This window comes from Triticum urartu, chromosome 7A, assembly GCF_056163025.1.
Source record: "Triticum urartu cultivar PI428250 chromosome 7A, HENAU_Tu73, whole genome shotgun sequence".
Lineage (NCBI taxonomy): Eukaryota > Viridiplantae > Streptophyta > Magnoliopsida > Poales > Poaceae > Triticum > Triticum urartu.
The window spans coordinates 2,658,787-2,677,931 of NC_141879.1; the positions used below are offsets into that span (position 1 = coordinate 2,658,787).

The following is a 19,145-nucleotide window of genomic DNA, read 5'->3' on the forward strand; positions in this document are numbered from 1 at the left end:
AAATATTTGTGAAGTTCAAGGTTTTGAATGAGGCCTATATGTAACTTCGATTGAAACTATATGTATAAGTTGTGATTTGTTTTGATTGCCTGATGCAGTGTGGATATTAAATTAGAGATATGTATACTAGTTTGCTAGTGAAAACAACATGATGGCATACTAACTTCCGGGAAGACTAGTTTGTGCCGGCAATTTCACTGCCAGCAATTATAGATCCTGTGCTATGACCAGTCTGCCAGGACAAAATGATCTGCCGACAGATATATAGGCCGGGGCAGAGAAACTGCCGGGAATAGTTTATCTGCCGGGACAAGTAATCCCCGGCAGCCGTTCTAGTGGCGGTTCTATCTGCCGGTAGAAACACTCTGCCGGCAGTTTGTCTGCCCTCTTAATGGCTTTCTCCCGGCAGATTACCTGCCTTTGCATTAGTGTTATGGTGTAGTGAGGATTCGGGACCTCCTCTGCATTTTCTTCTTCATCTGACTCGTCAGAATCATCGACATGACCCCTTTCAACATCGGTGTCTTCTTCTTCCATCTGGTCCTGCATGTGCCCATCTACCTCGTCAGCGTCCACCTCTCCATTGTAATCACCATCGGCATTTCCTCCTTCTACCTGACTACTCTGCCCTGGTTCATAACCATAAGCATTTCCTCCTTCTACCTGACTGCTCTGTCCTTGTTCGTAACCATCATCTCCAGCATTTGACATAGATAACTGCCTCCCTACACTGCTATGACCAGGATCGTAGCCACCCTCGCATTATGGACACGGTCATGTACAATAATTTACTTTTATTTGAGGCCGATAGAGCAAACTCCGATTGGGTGTGGTGGTTACAAGGTTGTGAACGAAGGGGATGCAATCCTGTTGCTTTAGTGCTTCCCGTCATGAAGGAGGTCACTGCTCCGAAAATGCTTTTGAAAGTAGCATTTTCGGAGTATCGTTTTTTTGTCCTGCCTTCTGCAAATGCGATCTCACGATGAAAATTTCATCACTTAGAACGCAAAAAAAAAATCAAAATTTTATTAATTTTTTTTTTGATTTTACTGTTAATCCGAACTCACTGGAGCTCTACCTGAAATACCACAGGTCCCAACTAATGGTTTTATATATCGACAACAGATCTGGTAAAGGACTTCTTCTGCTGATAGAAACAACTTGTGCATTTCCAACGAACTAGTTGCTACCAAGTTCCAGGATGATGAGTGAAAGTTGGCATAATTCTGTATATTTAATTTGCAGTTCACAATGGTTGGCTGATAAGACCCTTCATGCCAACTACAAGTAGCTGCCAAATCTATGTAGATAAGTTATACTCCAACATCTCATTCACGTCTATATAGATCCTTCTCTAGGGGTCAGCTTTGGACATTATACTGCGACACTCCCCTCACGTCTATGCTCCTTTAAAATTTATGACGTGGGCAACGGAAGTCGGGGCAAGCTGCAATTATTTATTGTATTTATTAGTTTTTGAACCATGAACCTCTTGGTAACAAATTTATGCGCCTAACCAGTTCACCAATCGGTTCAGGGTTCAAAACCCAGTAAATGCAATAACTAATTGCAGCCTGACACTGCTTCCACTGCCCACGTCATAAACTTCAAAGGAGCATAGGCATGAGCAGGAGTGTTGGAGTATAATGTCTGACCATCTTCAATAATTTGAACTTTTGGATGAGTTGGTTGGAGCATGAATTTACCATGGTATCAAAGCAACGAGGTCTCGAGTTCAAGACCCGACTGGTGCAATTTAAAAATAAAAAATTGTAGCCCACTTTGGTCCATGTTTAGACCCGAGGGAGCCGCACAAGAGGGGTGGGGGGGGGGGTGGGTGGGGCTTGTTCAAGTATAAATGCATAGCCCATCCTTTCTCATCAGCTTGATCTTCTGGAGCAACTGGGTAGAGCATGAATTCAATACTTCTAAACTGGCTTAGAAATGAACAAGTCATAGGTAGAGCTTATTGATGCAGAAACTCTAACAACTGAAAATGTAAGAAACTGAAGAATGTTGCTAGCAGACCCTAGTGCTATAGCCCATAATTAAGGAGTAATTAACATCTCATACGAGTTTCCCAACAAGAAACAATATCTCTTAGAGCCAACAAAGGCAAACATAGGTCAAGCTTGAAATTCCACCACCAGTACAATGCTTTCACAACTAAATGAATCGGACAGAGATGGTAATACTTAATTTGGCAAAATTGTGCTGCTGCTGTGCTGCATTATTTACATCTCGCCGAGTTGAGTGCAAGATTCAAGGACATGCTGCAGTTTATTTCCATGTCAAGCATCATTAGCATCGTCTTCATGCATGCAGTCCATTCACGAACAGAGAGGTATCCATTCCAACACCAGCCAGGACACTTAAAATTTATCATCTGTTACTGAAGCATATGGAGAGAATCACTGCAAATCATTGGTAACATCGAAAATTAATGGTGATATACATAGCAAACGAATATTGAACTGTAAAAGACTTTAAGAATCACAACATCCAAATCGCCGAGAAAATGACAATGGCTTACTTATGAAGTGTTTTGCCTAGCTGGGAACCTAGCATAACAGTTGCACAAAGTTTCCTTGATGTCTAGCTCTCGCCAAAGACAAGTTGTTTTTTGAGGGAGGGGAACGGTAACTATTGCTCAAGGAATAGTACTAGCTCGTTCACCATTTCTTTAATGGAAATGGTCTCTTTTTTCAGCTTTCCAGAGAACTTGGTGAAGGAAATGAACAACAATACATGACTAAATTAATTAAGGAGAACAAACAAGGGAAATTATCCTAAGTTGTACAGGACCAGGTGTTAACAAGACAAATTCTTAGCAATAAAAAGCTTATTTTTCATTGCTTATGCACTGAATGAGCCTAATTTTAGTCCATGTACTCTGCTTCTAAGCAAGTGTGATGATATGATTAGTAGTGCCATTACAAAGTCATAGCTTGTGAAGCGCATTAGGCGAAGTTCCTTTTCTTAAGGGGGAATTCGTCGGTCAATAAAAACTGAAGACGTACTGAAGATGCAAAGAGTCCAAACACACAAAGTTCACACCACAAGCCAAGAAAAAGTATGAAACAAGGGATAAAGCTACAACTTCTTGTAAAACCTGTTCAAATTTGAGATGATGTACCAGGTAAGCAGAAGCATCTAGCAGCAACTCTGATGTTCTTGGTTTCTACTTCCAAATTAATTGGGTAATATTGTCTTAGTCTCCTCAAGAGAGAGGTTGTAGTGATCCGATGCCTCATCTTCATGCAACTCATTAACGAATAGAGAAAACACATAAATAATAATCTGCTACTGAAGCATCTAGAGACTAGCACTGCAAAAAATAATAATTGATAACATCAAAATGTAGCAGCAATACAAATATAGCAAGCATGTATATAACTGTAAAAGATGAGAGAAGCGCATGAAGTGTAGATAGTGCGACAGTGGCACAAAGGCATTTCCTTGGTTGATGTCAACCTTGCCAAAGAACGTCTATGCTTGCAGAAGGAAATATTTAACTAAGAATGCATTTCTAATGGAGTGCAGACAGAAATGATATATATAGTTCTAGTAAAGTTGGGCAGGACCAAATAATTAACACACCACTTTTAGAAGAGAACTTCAAAATGTACCACTAGCCAATTCAAGGTATACACAATGTGTAGCAACAGCACAACTAGTTGGCCTGTCATCTTCCTCCCATCACCACAAGAAAAAGGCCCGTACGCGAATGCGGAAAGTTTGTGCAAGAACCTCACATGTGTACCACTAGTTTGTGGTCTATCTGAAGCGCGCATCAGTTATCTGGCGCTGGGAGCGACAACTACCAAAATTAAGACACATTTGAATACTTATCTTTGAGATGCAAGACAACATATGCATTTTTGGATGGCAACTTGGATGTTGTTACGGTAAGGCAAGGGACTGCAAATCCTTTATCCCCAGTTCAAATCTGGGTGTCGCCCGACCAACAAGTACTCATGACAATTCAATGCATATACTTGACCAGCAAGAGACTGCTGCTTAACCTAGAAATAAATTATACTACCAACTAAATAAGATAGTTATGCTGAGGCCGGGGTTAATCCTCCTTTTCTATAAAAAAAACTAAATAATATAGTACTACTAATGTATCGGTTCATGCATCATAAAAGGGAGAAGGATATATTAGCATGCTGATGATATACGCACCGGGTAAATATTTACAGGTCCAGCGGCAACTCCCCCTTTCCTGGGCCTTGGCTTGTTTAATCAAAGCTGGGCAGTCGGGAGAAAACTATACTGTTACCTTTCCAAAAGCCTAGACTAGGGTGGTTGGGATGTGTGCTTGCTGCTGTCTCCACGGCAGTTTCTACGGCTTCAACAATGCCATCGTTGCCATTTACAAAGCATTTGACAGTACGCAGGCAGGGGAGGTTCTCGATTCCAAAGCTCGGAGAGTCAGATTCATTTACGTGGCAAACAAGCTTGAGTTTTTCTAGCTTGGGCATGGATCCTGCGGCAAATATCAGAGCTACCGGGGAAACACCATTTCCATCATAAATAAAAATCCCCAATGACCGGAACCCAACTTCACCACTTATTCTGAGCTTATTCCTTGACTCTGTTCTCTGCGTGAGGTGCAGAATGAGCAGAGTGGGTAAGGCCCCAAGCATGCATAGGTCATCCTGCTTGACTCCATCCACTTGAAGGATTAACTGTTGGAGGTTTTTGAGGGAGCTCAGCCATTTCGGAATCTGCGGGATGGCTAAAGAGCAGTTGATAAGTTTCTCGAGGGTAGGCAGGCACAAAGGTTCCTGTAAGAGGCCGCTCAAATCCATAATAGTCAGAGAGCGAAGGTTCTGGGTGCCTAGCTTACACAGGGAAGAGATGACCTCCCCAATCACATTTGTATGCCCAGTGTCAGAATTAACATTGAACCTAATGTGAAGGACCAGATTCCTCAAATTTTTCAGCTGGCCAAGGCTCGACAGAAAGTCTAATGATTGTCTGGAGACACTGACCAATTTCAACGTCTCCAATGCTTGCATGTTCGCAACACCATCAGGAAATTTAACACCAACATCAACAAGTAGATGTGATAATTTTCTGAGATTAACAATAGATGCAGGTAATTCCATTACATCAGTTTCTCTTAGGTCCAGGATCTCTAAGCACCCTAAACGTCCAATTTGTTCTGGGAGCTTTCTTATTCCTATATGTCTGAAGCTCAGGTACCTTAGCTGGAACAGCCTCACTATATTTTCAAGATTTTGTTCTCCCAATCGTTGGTAATCGTGTAAGTTGAGAACACGCAGATGTCTAAACTTCTCCAAAGAAGGCATTTCCACAAAAGATCCAGAGACTGATCGGACATGGGACAGATCCAAACCTGTCGTTGGTATTGTTGAATTTCCTTCCTTGACGCCTTGCAAAAATAATCGACGAATGACTTTGCTTTCTGTCCCAGTTGTCGGAATGGGAGTACTAAGGAAAGTAATGAAGTTCTCTTCGGTGGACTTGGATATTATGAAATCAAGAATTATGTCATGAACTCGGCAGTCCTTCACTTTACCATATTCATTTGTCTCGACGGGTTGGATCAAACACCTATTGACGAGTTCGTTAAAACACCTTTCTCCTACCTCATGTGTTGTATATCCGTCTTCTTTTTGAATGAATCCTTCACCTATCCACCTCCTTATCAAATCATACTTCTCAATAAAAGAATCTTCCGAAAACATACTCACATATAAGAGACAATTCTTTAGATAAGGAGGCAGATCAAAATAACTAAATGATAATATCTTCATCATTCCTTCAATGTAAGGATTTGTTTCAAGTGCACGACAAATTGAATGTTTCATTTGGTTCCATCGGTCCTCTGTTCTTTCTATGTTAGCCAACAAACCAGAAACAGCGATGATTGCCAAAGGTAACCCAGCACATTTTTTCAAGATTTGATCACATACTTCTTCAAGGTATGGTGGGCAATTTTCTTGGGAGTCGAATAGTCTTCTGTGAAATAGCTGTTTTGAATGCACCACTGTAAGAGGCCTTACCCCATAAATATTGCCACTGAAATATGAACTGCATGATTCGGCAACATCATTTCTACGAGTAGTGGTGATTATGATACTGCGAGAACTAGTCTTGGGGAATGCAAGCTTAATAACATTCCATGCAGCCACATCCCATATATCATCAACGACAACAAAATACCTGCACATGGATTCAAAGATGATGTCAACAGGTTTTAATATAAAGAGTGTACAGCAAGATAGACAAAAAAAAAAAGAAACTTGAACACAGTGACATCATAAAAAATACTCCTATGTAAGAACGCTACAGGTGTTGAAAATCATTGTTAAAAAAGGCGTGCGCTTTGGTGAAATAGGTGGTAGGCAGAGGAAAAATTAGAAACTTATGCCAAACGGTTTTCAAACCATGGTTACAATTTAGGGGTGTGTCTAGCTCTCATCTAGATGAGACTTAACCAAGTCACATCTAACTCCTAAACCACTTGATTTTCATGAAGATTCGTGCGGGTTTATTTTTTTATTTTTTGTTTGATTACTCAAATGATTTATAGGAGTTAGATGAGACTTTGTTATTTCTCACCTAGATGAGATTTAGCAAACCCGTACAATTTATATGCTACAGATTTAATTCATGTGTGTACATTGATCCATGCTAATTAGTTATTTAGTTTGACAGATTACGGAGAACTGGGTGATAAGCAACAGTTTTAAACAAGGATCAAGACTGATCAGTAACATTGACAAGCAGACATAATTTCAAACAAGGGATGGATCAAAACATTATGATGAATAATCATATGTGCTTAATAGGTGTAGAAAGGAAGTCCATGAGGTGGTGGTGTGGGCGAACAAAGAATCTAACTAGGTGTGGATCCAAACAGCTTTTCAAGTAGAATCAAGAAGTTCATTCCCGATCTGAACTATTGGTTTGCCTCACTTCCGCTCTAAACGATTTATGGAGCCACTTAATATAACCCCTAAAATACATTTTTTCTGGTTTGAGTGGCTGGTAATGCAAACAGTCACAGGAGGTCGACAACTGCGGCTGAGGTCTCAGGGTCACATGGGATGAGAGAGAAGGAGATATGAGAGCACAACCATATGGATGCACAGAGGATCCGGTATGAAGAATTTTTTTTTGAAGAAAAGGACGATATATCCCCGGTCTCTGCATCTGGGCGATGCATGCATCCATTTTAATAATTATTCACAAAGACCTTACAAAATAATACATCAGTAAGGTTAAAGCCACCATCTTGGCAACACCTGTCGCTACTCCTATCCCCTTTATGAAGGGGTGCCGAATGTCCGAACCAAATACCAAACAGACATCGCACCAAAACCTAACATTTAAAAGCCGGATGCATCAACCAAGCCACAATGCCGGGACAGGGTCACACACCGGTCAGGCGCACTCTCAGACGTCGTCGCCGCCGTCTTCCATCGATTCATCTCCAGAGCAGGTACTGACGCACCAACCTTGCCAGGCCTGCCGTCGATGCCATCACGGCGCCAAATTACGCCACCGTCCTATGTGTATCCATCCACATGCGCCCGTCGTCAAAACTATGCAAGGCCATGCCGCCGGGATCCGCCGTCGGCCTTGTGGTAGATGTAACACCACTCCTCCTCTTGTCCCCTTCAGCCAACACTTACTCCAAAACGATGCCCCCATGAGGGAGAACGACACCGAAGGAGTCGTCATCCACTAGTAGAAAAAGGGTCAAACGTGAAGCATATTAGTGCCGGTTTGTATTTGAGCCGGCACTAATGTATACATTAGTGCCGGTTCCAACGGCTAGCCGGGCCGCTTTCATTAGTACCGGTTCGTGGTGAACCTTTAGCACCGGTTCGTGCCACGAACCGGTACTAATGAGAGTGGTGGCAGGATGTTGTCAGAATGGGGCCCCTCCAGCCCCTTTAGTACCGGTTCTTGGCACAAACCGGTACTAAAGGTCGTCCTACATAAACCCTTCGTCCACCCGAGCTCGCTCTGTTCTTCCCCTTTCCCCTCTCCTCTCTGTTCTTCCCCTCTTCCTCTCGAGCTCATCACACATTTTGTCCAAAATTTGTCAAGATTTGAAGGGCCCCATCCATTCAAATGATCACAAAGGTTAGCAACTTTGTCCTTTCATCTCTCATTGCTAGATTAGCTCTTGCAATGCTTTATATAGTGATTAATTTGTGAGTTTAGTAATTTGGGAGGATATATATATATATATATATATATATATATGTGTGTGTGTGTGTGTGTGTGTGTGTGTGTGTGTGTGCTAGTATTTGATTTATATGCAATCTGAGGTCAAAACTAACACTTAGTTTGCATATGTAGGTGTGGTTTCCTTAGTGCCTTCTAAATCTCCATCGTAGCCACCGTCGATCGCTCCGTATATGGATGAACACAAGAATTTGCTACGCTGCAAACACCCGGATCGGTCTGATGACTGGATTACACGTGAACAAACCAGGAGTTTCGCCAGCTGGTTGCAAGCACGTACCATGCATGACACCTCTATTGAAGATGACCTGTACTTGCTGTCCCAGTTACCATCTTCGAATATAATGACTTTCAAAGGGTACGAGATAAATGGTAATACATTTTACACGATCGCCCAAGATAAGAAGAGCACCAACCAAAACAGTGGTGTCCGCTTTGATGCAGAAACCAAGACGGGAAAGGAAACATATTATGGTTATATACAGGACATATGGGAACTTGACTATCGACGCGGTTTGAAGGTCCCTTTGTTTCGGTGCAAATGGGTCAATATGACACGAGGCGGGGTAACGGAAGACCCGCAGTACGGAATGATAACAGTGAATCTCAACAATCTTGCGTATGCAGACGAACCATTCGTCCTAGCCAATGATGTGGCACAGGTTTTCTATGTGAAGGACATGTCTACCAAGCCAAGAAAAAGAAAAGATAAGGAAGCGAATGCATCGTACGATGAGCCAAAGCGGCACATAGTTCTTTTTGGGAAGAGAAACATCGTGGGAGTGGATGACAAGACAGACAAGTCAGAAGATTATGAAAAGTTTGATGAAATTGCTCCATTCACAGTGAATATTGACCCGAGCATCCCGTTAAATGATGAAGATTTTCCATGGCTACGACGCAAAGGGACACACGCGAAGAAAAAGTTTCACACCCAAAGATCTGGGATGTGATCGGCTTAACTATCATCACTTTCTTCTGTGTTTCACACCCAGGAGGGAATCTCTGTAATAGTTAGGGTAGCTAGTTATGTGTTTTGGCATTTGAAACGCGAAGAAATTTTATGTGCAAGCAAATTCTTTCATGCATTTACTGATTTTTTCAGCTAAATGACCCTGAAATTGAAAAGCATTTCAAATGAACTCAGAAAAGGATGAAAGTTGGCATGGTATCATAATTTCACCCACATAGCATGTGCAAAAAAGTAGAGAGGGTTACCGCAAAAACTGGATGCACTTCGTGTACAAAATGGACAATCTGTTTCGAAGTATCAGGGTTTCAGACGAAAACTCATCCGTTACAAAGGCATTTCATTTTTTAAATAACCTAAGCATTACCAAATTGAATATAATGATAAAACACACTAATATTAAACATAAGAAAAAGGAATCACTGAAAAATCTATTTTCAAAGTTAAGTTATTCACAAAAATAAATAAAGCAAAAAAATAAGAAAAAAAAGCCCACCTACTGGGCCACAGCGGCCTGCATACGACTAGAAACCCAAATTCAAGTTGGGCCAGGATGCAGGCCCGCTAGCCCAGTAGGCCCAACAGGGCATCGCAGAAGAGGTAGGCCCAGAAGGCCTGCTTAAGAGAGGAGCTCGAGACAGCAGCGACGGCGGGGCTTATAAGCAGGTGCGAGTGCCCCTCGGCTAACGAGGTGGGACTAAACTTTTGTGCCCCTCGCCTGGCAGCATACCCCCCTTTAGTACCGGTTGGTTCCACGAACCGGTACTAAAGGGGGGTGCTTCCCGCCGCTTGGCCTGGCCAAAACAGGCCTTTAGTACCGGTTAGTGGCTCCAACCGGTACTAAAGGTGCCTTCTATATATACAACACTTACGAAAATTTCATTCTCCCTCTGTTTCTTCCTCTGTTTCCCCATTGAAGCACTGCCCGCGCGCCCCGATCGATCGACGCCGTCGCCGTCGATGCCCCGTCGCCGTCGCCGTCGACGCCCCGTCGCCGTCGCCGCCCCCGTCCCCGTCGCCACCCTCGTCCCCGTCGCCGCCCCCGGCCGTCGCCGTCACCCCGCTGTGAGCTCTCCCCCTCTAACCCCTCTCCCTCGCCCCCGGCGGCCACCATGGGCGCCGCCCCTCCCCAAGCCCATACACACACACACAAGCATGATGAACACACACACACGCGTACATATGTATGAATTAATGCATGTATATATTAGTATATACGTATTTTGTATGTTTAATTAGTTTAGATTTTTTAGATTATTATTTTTTCACTAGTACATATGTATGAATGCATGTTAGATGGATATAATTAGTGTTTAATTAGTATGGAATTTTTTTTATATAATGTTGTTTTTCAGTTTTTTAATGGATGTATAAAAGTTGTGTTTTCTGTTTTTAGTGTTAGATGCTTAATTAGTATGAAATAGCATATAGAATTTTGACATATGCAATGATAGCATAATTAGTGTTATATAGAAATGTTAGAAATTTTAGTTATCAAAATCCAATCATTAAAAAAATGTTACTTCTTGCGGGCATATAGCTAGTATTTGTTGTCGACGATGCCCGGCCCGCATCATCGCCGTCGACACGTCCGCGACGACGTCCAGCTGACCCATGTCCGGGACTAGGCTCCGCCGGGCTGGCACTGGGAGGTGCTGCCTGGAGGGGCGCGCCGCTTGATGAGGAACCCGGCCCCGGGTTCCGTCGTCGACCCTGATCTTGTTTGGTGGCGTTCGCGTGGGCCAGTTTCGGTGCGGAGGGAGCCGGCCCCGCCGGAGGTGGTACATCATCGTGTCAGGGAGGAGGACAAGCACGTCCATCGCTACATGGTTGCGTTAGAGGGCGGCAGGTTCTCCAATACCTGGCAGTTTCTTCAGGGATCTCACTTCATCTATGATCCTGTGAGGGTTCCTTCTCTTTGGGTGTCCACCGCCTAGCCAGTGATGTACTATTCAATATTATATATTATTCGAGACGATGTATTCGAGATTAAATCTATTATTCGAGACGATGTATTCGAGATTAAATCTATTATTCGAGAGGATGTATTCAAGATTATATCTATTATTCGAGACGATGTATTCGAGATTATATCTACTATTCGAGATTATACTAAATTGTATTATTTTTCTTTTGGCATAGTTAAATAAAAGGTATGGCAGACAATACCGACAGAGAGAGAGAACAGACCATGTTGGGTATCATACGCGGGCCAGATGATGATCAGAATGAAGAAGATTTTGACGACTCCGAATTTCTAAACAACACCGGAGAGGGTGATATGATATTCGATCGCGACGACCGAGAAGATGAAGTCATGAACTATGACGAAGAACATGTTGATTCTGAAACAACAAACACCGGCGAGGTATATATATTTATATAAGCAGGAATCTGGTGATCATCGCATGTTTTAAATGAGTTGAAGATATATTAACGAATCGATCTTTCTTCTTTCAGCCATCCGGATCGAGCAAATCTTCAGGCAAAAGGACGAAACGAGGCCCGAACAAAAAGTTGAAGGAGGGCGTAAAGTACAATATCGAGGCATTCAAACCTAATGGCGAACCATTAGCGCCTAAGAAGATTGCGGACAAGTTCGTTCGTCAGTGCGGAGTTCTTGTGAAGGACCAACTCCCGATCTCCCTTCAAGAATGGAGAAAGCCAGCAAAGCCACGTCCAAATGTTACTTTTGTCGAAGAGAATAAAAAAACTGCTTTGGGATACTCTCATGGAACATTTCACCCTACCAGATCATTTCACAGAAGCAGATGTACGGAAAGTCAAGGACGCTGCTTTTAGGAAGATGGCGGTTGCATTCCAGAACCACAAGAGAACGATGTGGGAGAAGTACGTCAAGGGAGGAAGGAAGACTCCAGTATTCGAGGGGATACTAGAGAATCAAAGTGCTCATTGGGACGATTTCGTGAAATTCAAGGATTCAGAATTAGCTAAGGAACGGTCGAGAATAAACAAGAAGAATGCCGAAAAAAAGGATAAGTTCCATAAGCTGGGGCCAGGTGGCTACGCGGTGGCAATGCCTAAGTGGGATAAGTCTGAGAAAGAGATGGAGGATGCAAGTGTCACTCCGGTTACTAAGAGCTGGCCCCCCCAGGTGCAGGACTTGGTTGTATGCGCATGGGGGGAGTTGGACCCGAAGACAGGCAATGTTTCGACGAAGGCATGTCTGAACGGAGCCGATGATGCGCTACTTGTTGCAATAGAAGAGGCTCGATCGGGGGTGTTCCAGCCCAACAGAGAGAACGACGAGCTTACGCGTGCCCTGGGAAATCCTGAACACCCGGGAAGAACACGAGGCAAGGGCGCTCTTCCGTGGTATGAGGGGTTTTCGGACTGGAACGCCGACTACAGAACCCGTGCGAGAAAGAAGATTGCGGAGGAGAAGAAGAGAAAGTTGGAGGAGGAGCAGAGGAAGCAGGACTATGAATGCCTTCAAGGCCTAGAAGCAAGTCAAGCGGAATTGGCAGCTAAATTCCAGCGGCAGCAGGAGCAGATCGACTCACTTAGCCAGCAAAGGGGGTCTCAGCAGGTGCAGCAGCTAGCGGATGATCCAGCATTGGATACCACCGCCCCATCCATGCCGAGAAGCAGCGTGGGTTCCGCCCCGGGCGACGCAGTGCTGGATAGATGCCCCGTGGATGGCATCACGGAGAACACTAACTATGAGCTACACTTCAAAATGAAGAACATATCCATGAAGGTGGCGGATGCCGTTGCTTTTTCAAATTCCCCCGAGGCAACCTTCCATTGCAACCCAATTCCAGCGGGCTATGCTCGTGTCTTGGTTGATGAGGTGGTGGACCCATATTCGGAGCTACAGCTTGACATTCCTGGAGGTGACGACGAGCACACATTGGGAGAGGCCATGCATCATGTCATCCTATGGAGAAAGGATTGCATCATCTTTCGAAGGCCACCGACACCGCGTCGCCCGAATCCTCGTCGAAGTCCGCCACCGAGTCAGCAGACTCCCGCTCCTCCAAGTCCACCAACGCGTGAGGCCACTCCTCCTCCTCCAAGTCCGGCAAAGTGTCAGGCCACTCCTCCTCCAAGTCCGACACATCGTCAGACGTCCACTCCTCCTCCAAGTCCGGCACAACCTCAGACCATTGCAAGTCCGACACAGCTTCAGGCCACTCCTCCTCGTCCAACTCAGCCCCGTCAGCCGTCTCCGGCGCCTCAGCAATCGCAGAAGAGACACCCCGCAGCTATGGTGCGTAGCGGTACGAGTCGAGGTCATAGTACAGGAAGTACAGGCGGAGGCAAGCGATATAAATATGGTCCAAACCTCACTACTCCTCTTCCTGTGAGGACTTACGACAGGACCGAGGAGCAAACCAATGCCATAGTGCGGGCAGAACTCGACGCCCATTTTGGACCGAAACCGCCACCGCCGCCAAGGGAGAAAGTGCCTGTGGAAGTAGTTGACCACTTCATTCGTATGGCTCAATCACCAGCTCCTAAGCCTGTTGACACAGACTATGAGCGCCACATCAGGAAGTTACATCGACAATGTCTACAGAAGGAGGCGAGCTCGAGCTCGAGCAAACAACAAGCAGCTGTCAAAAAATGCGGGAAAACCGTTGCCCAGCTGGGAAAACAGGCGGCGCAATCGATCCCCCCGCTTGTTGTGCCGCCAACAACACATGACAGTACGCGTGCCCATTATTATTGTGGCCAAACAGTTTACGTTTCCGAGGTGGGCGATGTGGTAATAACCCAGGAGCATATCATGCAGGCTGAAGAACTCAAGATCACTGTTGGACAACTCCTCGAGATCGAGGACATGCCTGGGATTACAGAGGAGGAAATAAAACGAAAATATGTCCGGGGCCAACCTTTGGTCGAGCCAGAAGATGTCTACAAGCTCCCAAGGAGAATGTATAAATTGCATCAATGGTACATGGACATTACCAAGAGATCCGATCGAGAGTCCCTCATGGTGTATGTCAAGAAGGATGATTACTACCATGAGAAAGTTGTGGCCGTTGAGTATTCTGAACTGTTTCAGTTATACAATCAAGACACACTCGACAAATCTATCGTCAGTTGCTATTGTCTGTAAGTGATTTCTTTCTGTAATTTATGTCTCAAGCTAGCTGTAGCGATCCTTTTGATCAATCATTACCTGTAATTATCCTCACTATATTCTTTTCTGTGGTATTATGCAGGATGAAGATGTATGAAATGAGAAAAGGTGGACGCTATGGCATTGGGTTCATTGACCCAAACACCGTTAATGAATACACATGGAAAATAAACAAGCATCATGAAAAAGAGGTAGAGGACAGCATGCTAGAGTTCTTGAAGCGCCTCAAATACAATGAAGATATACTACTTCCTTACAACTTCCAGTGAGTCACACTTTCTTGTACTACAAATTCTCTGTTTTTGCCTACTAGTTAGCTACATGTTTTTGCTTACATATGCCCGCTTAATTAAGACATGCAAACATGTGTGCATGCAGATTTCACCGGATCTTGTGTATCATTAAAGTTGACGCCGGAACAGTTGAAATACTGGACTCGCTACTCAAAGAAAATAGTGACTAGCTATAACATCTTGTTTGGGATAGTCAACAGGTAATTTCAATCATTATTAACTATATATCTCGGCCTATTTAGTTCGTCATTTCATGATATGAACTATTTAATAACCCCTTTATTCATTTTCTTTGTCGGCGGGCAGGGCTTGGGCAAGGTTCATCAGCGTCACGGAAGGCGAATGGAAACCACAGCTGAAATGGTTTCGACCCAAGGTAAGTAATTAAGTAGTACTAGCTAGCTAGCTAGCTGCCATCTCTTTAATTATCATGCTTGATTAATTATTATCTGATCAAATTAAATTCCATTCTCGTAATAAAGGCCCTGAAGCAGGCGCAGGGGACTGATCTGTGTGCATTCTGCGTTTGCGAGAACATTCGCATGATGGCGTCCGAAAGGAGCAGATCTCAAAGACAGGAATGGGTACGCTTGTCAGAACACTATTCACAATTTTTACACCATTATCGATATCTAGTCACACAACTAATACACATGCATATTGATCTCCTTCTTAATAGTTCAAAGAGGTGCGGGACAAGCTCCTAGAAACGGAGCGCGTAGAAGCACTTCAAGAGGAAATAGCGGGATTTTTGCTCGACCAGGTCATAAATCCGAAGGGAGAATACTATTACCCGCTACCGCCCCCATCGAGCAGGTCATGAACCACTTCCAATTGTCATCGTGCTCCGAAGGCACCAATTAGGCTAATGCCACTGGCTCCGAAGGCAACATGCATATGTAGGAGAAATTGTATATAGCTATACATGTGTGTATGTGTGAATTAATATGGTTTGTGAGAAATTCTATATATATATATATATATATATATATATATATATATGCATAACGTGTACAATGTGTAGTACCGTAAAATACCAGCAAACGAAAAAGAATTAAAATGGAAAACACAAAATTAAATGAAAAAGAAATCATAAAACCAAAAAACCCCCAAACATTTTAGTACCGGTTGGTGTTACCAACCGGTACTAAAGGGCTCCCGGCCCCCGGAGCTGGCTCCTGCCACGTGGTTGCCCTTTAGCACCGGTTCGTGATGAACCGGTACTAAAGGGGGGGGGGCCTTTAGTGCCGAAACTTTAGTGCCGGTTCCTAAACCGACACTAAAGGGCCTTACGAACCGGTGCTATTGCCCGGTTCTGCACTAGTGATCGTCTGATCCGGTAGACCCAGATCTAGGGTTTTCCCTGGACCATCCCGATCAAGTTGACGTGACCTGCAACAACGATGCCTCGAGAAGGAAACGACGTCAGAGACGCCGCCATTGTCCGTCAAGACCACTGCTAGGCATGGTTTTCACCGGAAGCCGCGTCATTTCGATCTTGGGGCTGGCTGGAACATCGCGGAGCTTCACCATGAAGACGTATGCTGCCACCGGTTCTCCGGCGGAGAACCTCCATCCCCTCACTAGAGCCCTCATCGCGCCACCGACCATCCACATTAAGAGTTGACAACGAATCTGGGTGGGATCCAGATCCGCGGCCGCCGCCATGCCCACCATCGCTGGAGACCTCAGATCCCACGGGTCATGGAGGGTAGTGTGTCCGCCGCATGACCAGGGGCGCCGCCCTGGACGCTGCGCGCAACTCCCTCCCGGCCACGCCCCATCCGCACCAGGAGATAGCCGCCGCATCCAGATCCCGATTCCTTTGGCGCCGGGCCCGCCGCCACCGCGGCCTACGCCGGCGGCAGCTGCGGATGGGGAAGCAGCAGCGCGAGGGTCTTTGGCGGCGCGAGAGTTCGCCCCTGGCGAAAGGACGCGAGGATCCGGTGTGAAGATGGAAGAGAGTTCTAGAAGGAGAAGGTGAAGGAAGAAGATGGTGACATCAGTAGAAGCCTTCGAGTGAACCTATTATCAATAGCATTGCCCAAAACTAGCCATAGCATATAACACTAAAAAAGGATTTAGGGCATCACCGGAGGTTGGGAGCCAAAAGAATTAGGAAAAAAAATCGAGCCAAGGGAGGAAAATGAACCTTTCCCACGTATATAAAATTCTGAGGGTGTGTTAGCAATAGGGGCTACTCGATGTACTCCTTACACAAGGTTATGTCATATACTCGATGGAGGTAGTAGAGATGTCTTGAAGATTCTACAACATCAAAAGAAAAAGAAAAAACACAGAAATCACAAAACATATGTTCATAGCATAGGTCGTTGTTGCTATTTTCCCCATTCCACTTCACTTGACATCGTCATGGTCTTCACTACAAACATTTAACCATTACTTTTTGTAACAATGGACGAGAAAATATGAAAAGAAATTACATGGAACTGTTTTCTTAGCAAGTTACTGGTAAACTTTTCATGTGAAACATCTAAATATCTTCCCTAATTATATATATATATATGTATATGTATATATATATATATATATATATATATATATATATATATATATATATTCGAGGAGAACATGTACTCCTAAATTGATGATAGAAAGTTAGAAACTGTACCTTTTTTCTGCTAGGAAAGTCGTGATATTGATGATGACTTGTTGTATGCTTCCTGCTTCAGTGTCAGCAAAATGTAGACCACTAACTTGACTATGAATAATTCTCATGATATTCATCATGTCTGGATTTCGCGACACGGATAAGAAGGCCCGATATTTGAATTTTCTTTTGAGGTCTTGATACACTTGGTTTGCAAGAGTTGTCTTGCCGATTCCTGCAGATCCTAATATGGAGACCAGCTTCGGTTGCCGATTTATCGACACACCGTCAATCAACAGTTTGATTAGCTCAGCTTTGGGTTCATCAATTCCGACCAGCGTCGAGGCAAGATCAAAGATAGCAAGAGCTCTAGGGTCAACAGTCAAATTTCTGGCCTTGGATAAGGCGTGACGAGTTTGGTACCTTTGATTCCTCTCGGCCACCTCAGTGACTTGTTTCCTTAGATCTTGGAACACCTGATGGTGAGCCTTCCTCTTCCCCACCTTTCCCAGAATGTGCTTGATCTTTTTTATGATGCCATCTGGCTTAGCGTCTTTGTCGTCTTCGTCTTGCATGAAGTCATCAATGGAGTCCTCTATATCATAGGAGAGCTCTCGCACCTTGGACATCCATACCTTATCTTGCTGGTCAGGGTCCTCCTCCTCAGACATCTTCAGGAGAAAGTCGTTCATGGCTGTGAGCTCCCCAGTCAGAAATTTGATCTCGCCGCGCACCCCCGTGTGCAGCTTGTATTGGTCTACCAGCAGAGTGCCCAGCTTCTCCACGATGGAGTTGAGGGCCCCCGTCGCTGCACTCACAAGAATCCCCGCCATGGTCATGCTAGTTGAATCGCCGTCGGATCGAACCCTGGAAGAGAATGGATTCACGGGGGTAAGCCCCAGCGTTACTGCACCAAACCAGTAGCAAATCGACCTCGTGCCGGCGTAGGCAAATGGACGCCGACGGCGGCGGCGTCATGCAAGGAGATCGAAGCACGACAGGGGCAGGAGGGGGTGATGGGGCCGTACCTAGCCGGATGGATCTGCCGTGGAGGATCGCTAGCCGCGGAGTAGCCCAGGCGAGGAGAAGGAAACGGGGGAAGATCGGGCGCCGGCGGTGCGTGCACGGCGAAATGACGGCGAGCAGCGGGCACTAGCACGAGAGAGGTGTGAGGGATCTGGTCTGGGCTCTGGATTCATTTATTTAGCGAATATCCAACGCCAACCCTCAAATCATTCACATACATCCGGTCTGTACGTATTTTACCAACCAATGTGGTTGTGCATAGGTCCGTAAGTTGATCCGGACTCGCTTTTTCCAACAAATCAAAGATAAGTGGGGGGTTTTGCAGGCATCTAGACCGTTGCCACACCCGCTTCTTTGTTTTTGCGAGAAAACTTTCGATCTACTCATCTTCAATTATAGTTGTACAACGAACACTATAAATAATAAAAACTACATCCGGATTTATAGACCACGTAGCGACGACTACGAGCACTGAAGCGAGCCGAAGCCCCGTTCCGGAGTCGGGCACAACTTGTTATAGTAAACAGTCGGAAAGTCGTCGTACCCCCATAGGACCAACGCACCAGAACAACAACTGCCATCAATGAAGAATAACGTAGATCGATACGATCCAACCGGGAGGCACACGATCATAGACGAACAACGACGAGATCTGAGCAAATCCACCAAAAATAGATCCGCCGGAGACACACTTCCACAGGCCAACCAACTATGCTAGACGCATCGCCGGAACGGGTATTAGACAGGGAGACCTTTATTCCATCTTCAGGGAGCCGCCGCCGTCTCGCCTTCCTGAGCAGAACACAAACCCTAACAAAACTGAAAGAGACAACTAAAAACGAAGCCCTCCCGCCAACCCTTGCCAGGATCCACCGCACCCCATGGCCCTAGGGCCACTGG

General features: G+C 44.9%; 2 protein-coding genes across 2 annotated transcripts; both read right to left on the reverse strand.

Annotated features, from left to right (window-relative positions):
* Positions 1 to 1,981: 1,981 nt before the first annotated feature.
* On the reverse strand, positions 1,982 to 6,206 carry LOC125543102 (disease resistance protein RGA5-like). The gene is made up of 2 exons (XM_048706347.2): positions 3,137 to 6,206; positions 1,982 to 2,414 (listed from the first exon to the last, which is right to left on the reverse strand). The coding sequence occupies exon 1, from the start codon at positions 6,204 to 6,206 to the stop codon at positions 4,245 to 4,247; it is 1,962 nt and encodes a 653-aa protein (XP_048562304.2). The 3' UTR covers positions 1,982 to 2,414; positions 3,137 to 4,244.
* An 11,021-nt stretch (positions 6,207 to 17,227) lies between these two features.
* LOC125518057 (disease resistance protein RGA5-like) lies at positions 17,228 to 18,380 on the reverse strand. The gene is made up of 2 exons (XM_048683014.2): positions 18,248 to 18,380; positions 17,228 to 18,086 (listed from the first exon to the last, which is right to left on the reverse strand). Exon 2 carries the CDS (start codon positions 18,056 to 18,058, stop codon positions 17,228 to 17,230), a length of 831 nt encoding a protein of 276 aa, XP_048538971.2. The 5' UTR covers positions 18,059 to 18,086; positions 18,248 to 18,380.
* Between the last annotated feature and the right edge of the window lie 765 nt (positions 18,381 to 19,145).

What these genes read in the sequence shown, in the direction of transcription:
- LOC125543102 (XM_048706347.2), bottom strand. Translation starts at nt 6,206, where the DNA reads ATGTGCAGGTATTTTGTTGTCGTTGATGATATATGGGATGTGGCTGCA.
- LOC125518057 (XM_048683014.2), bottom strand. Translation starts at nt 18,058, where the DNA reads ATGACCATGGCGGGGATTCTTGTGAGTGCAGCGACGGGGGCCCTCAAC.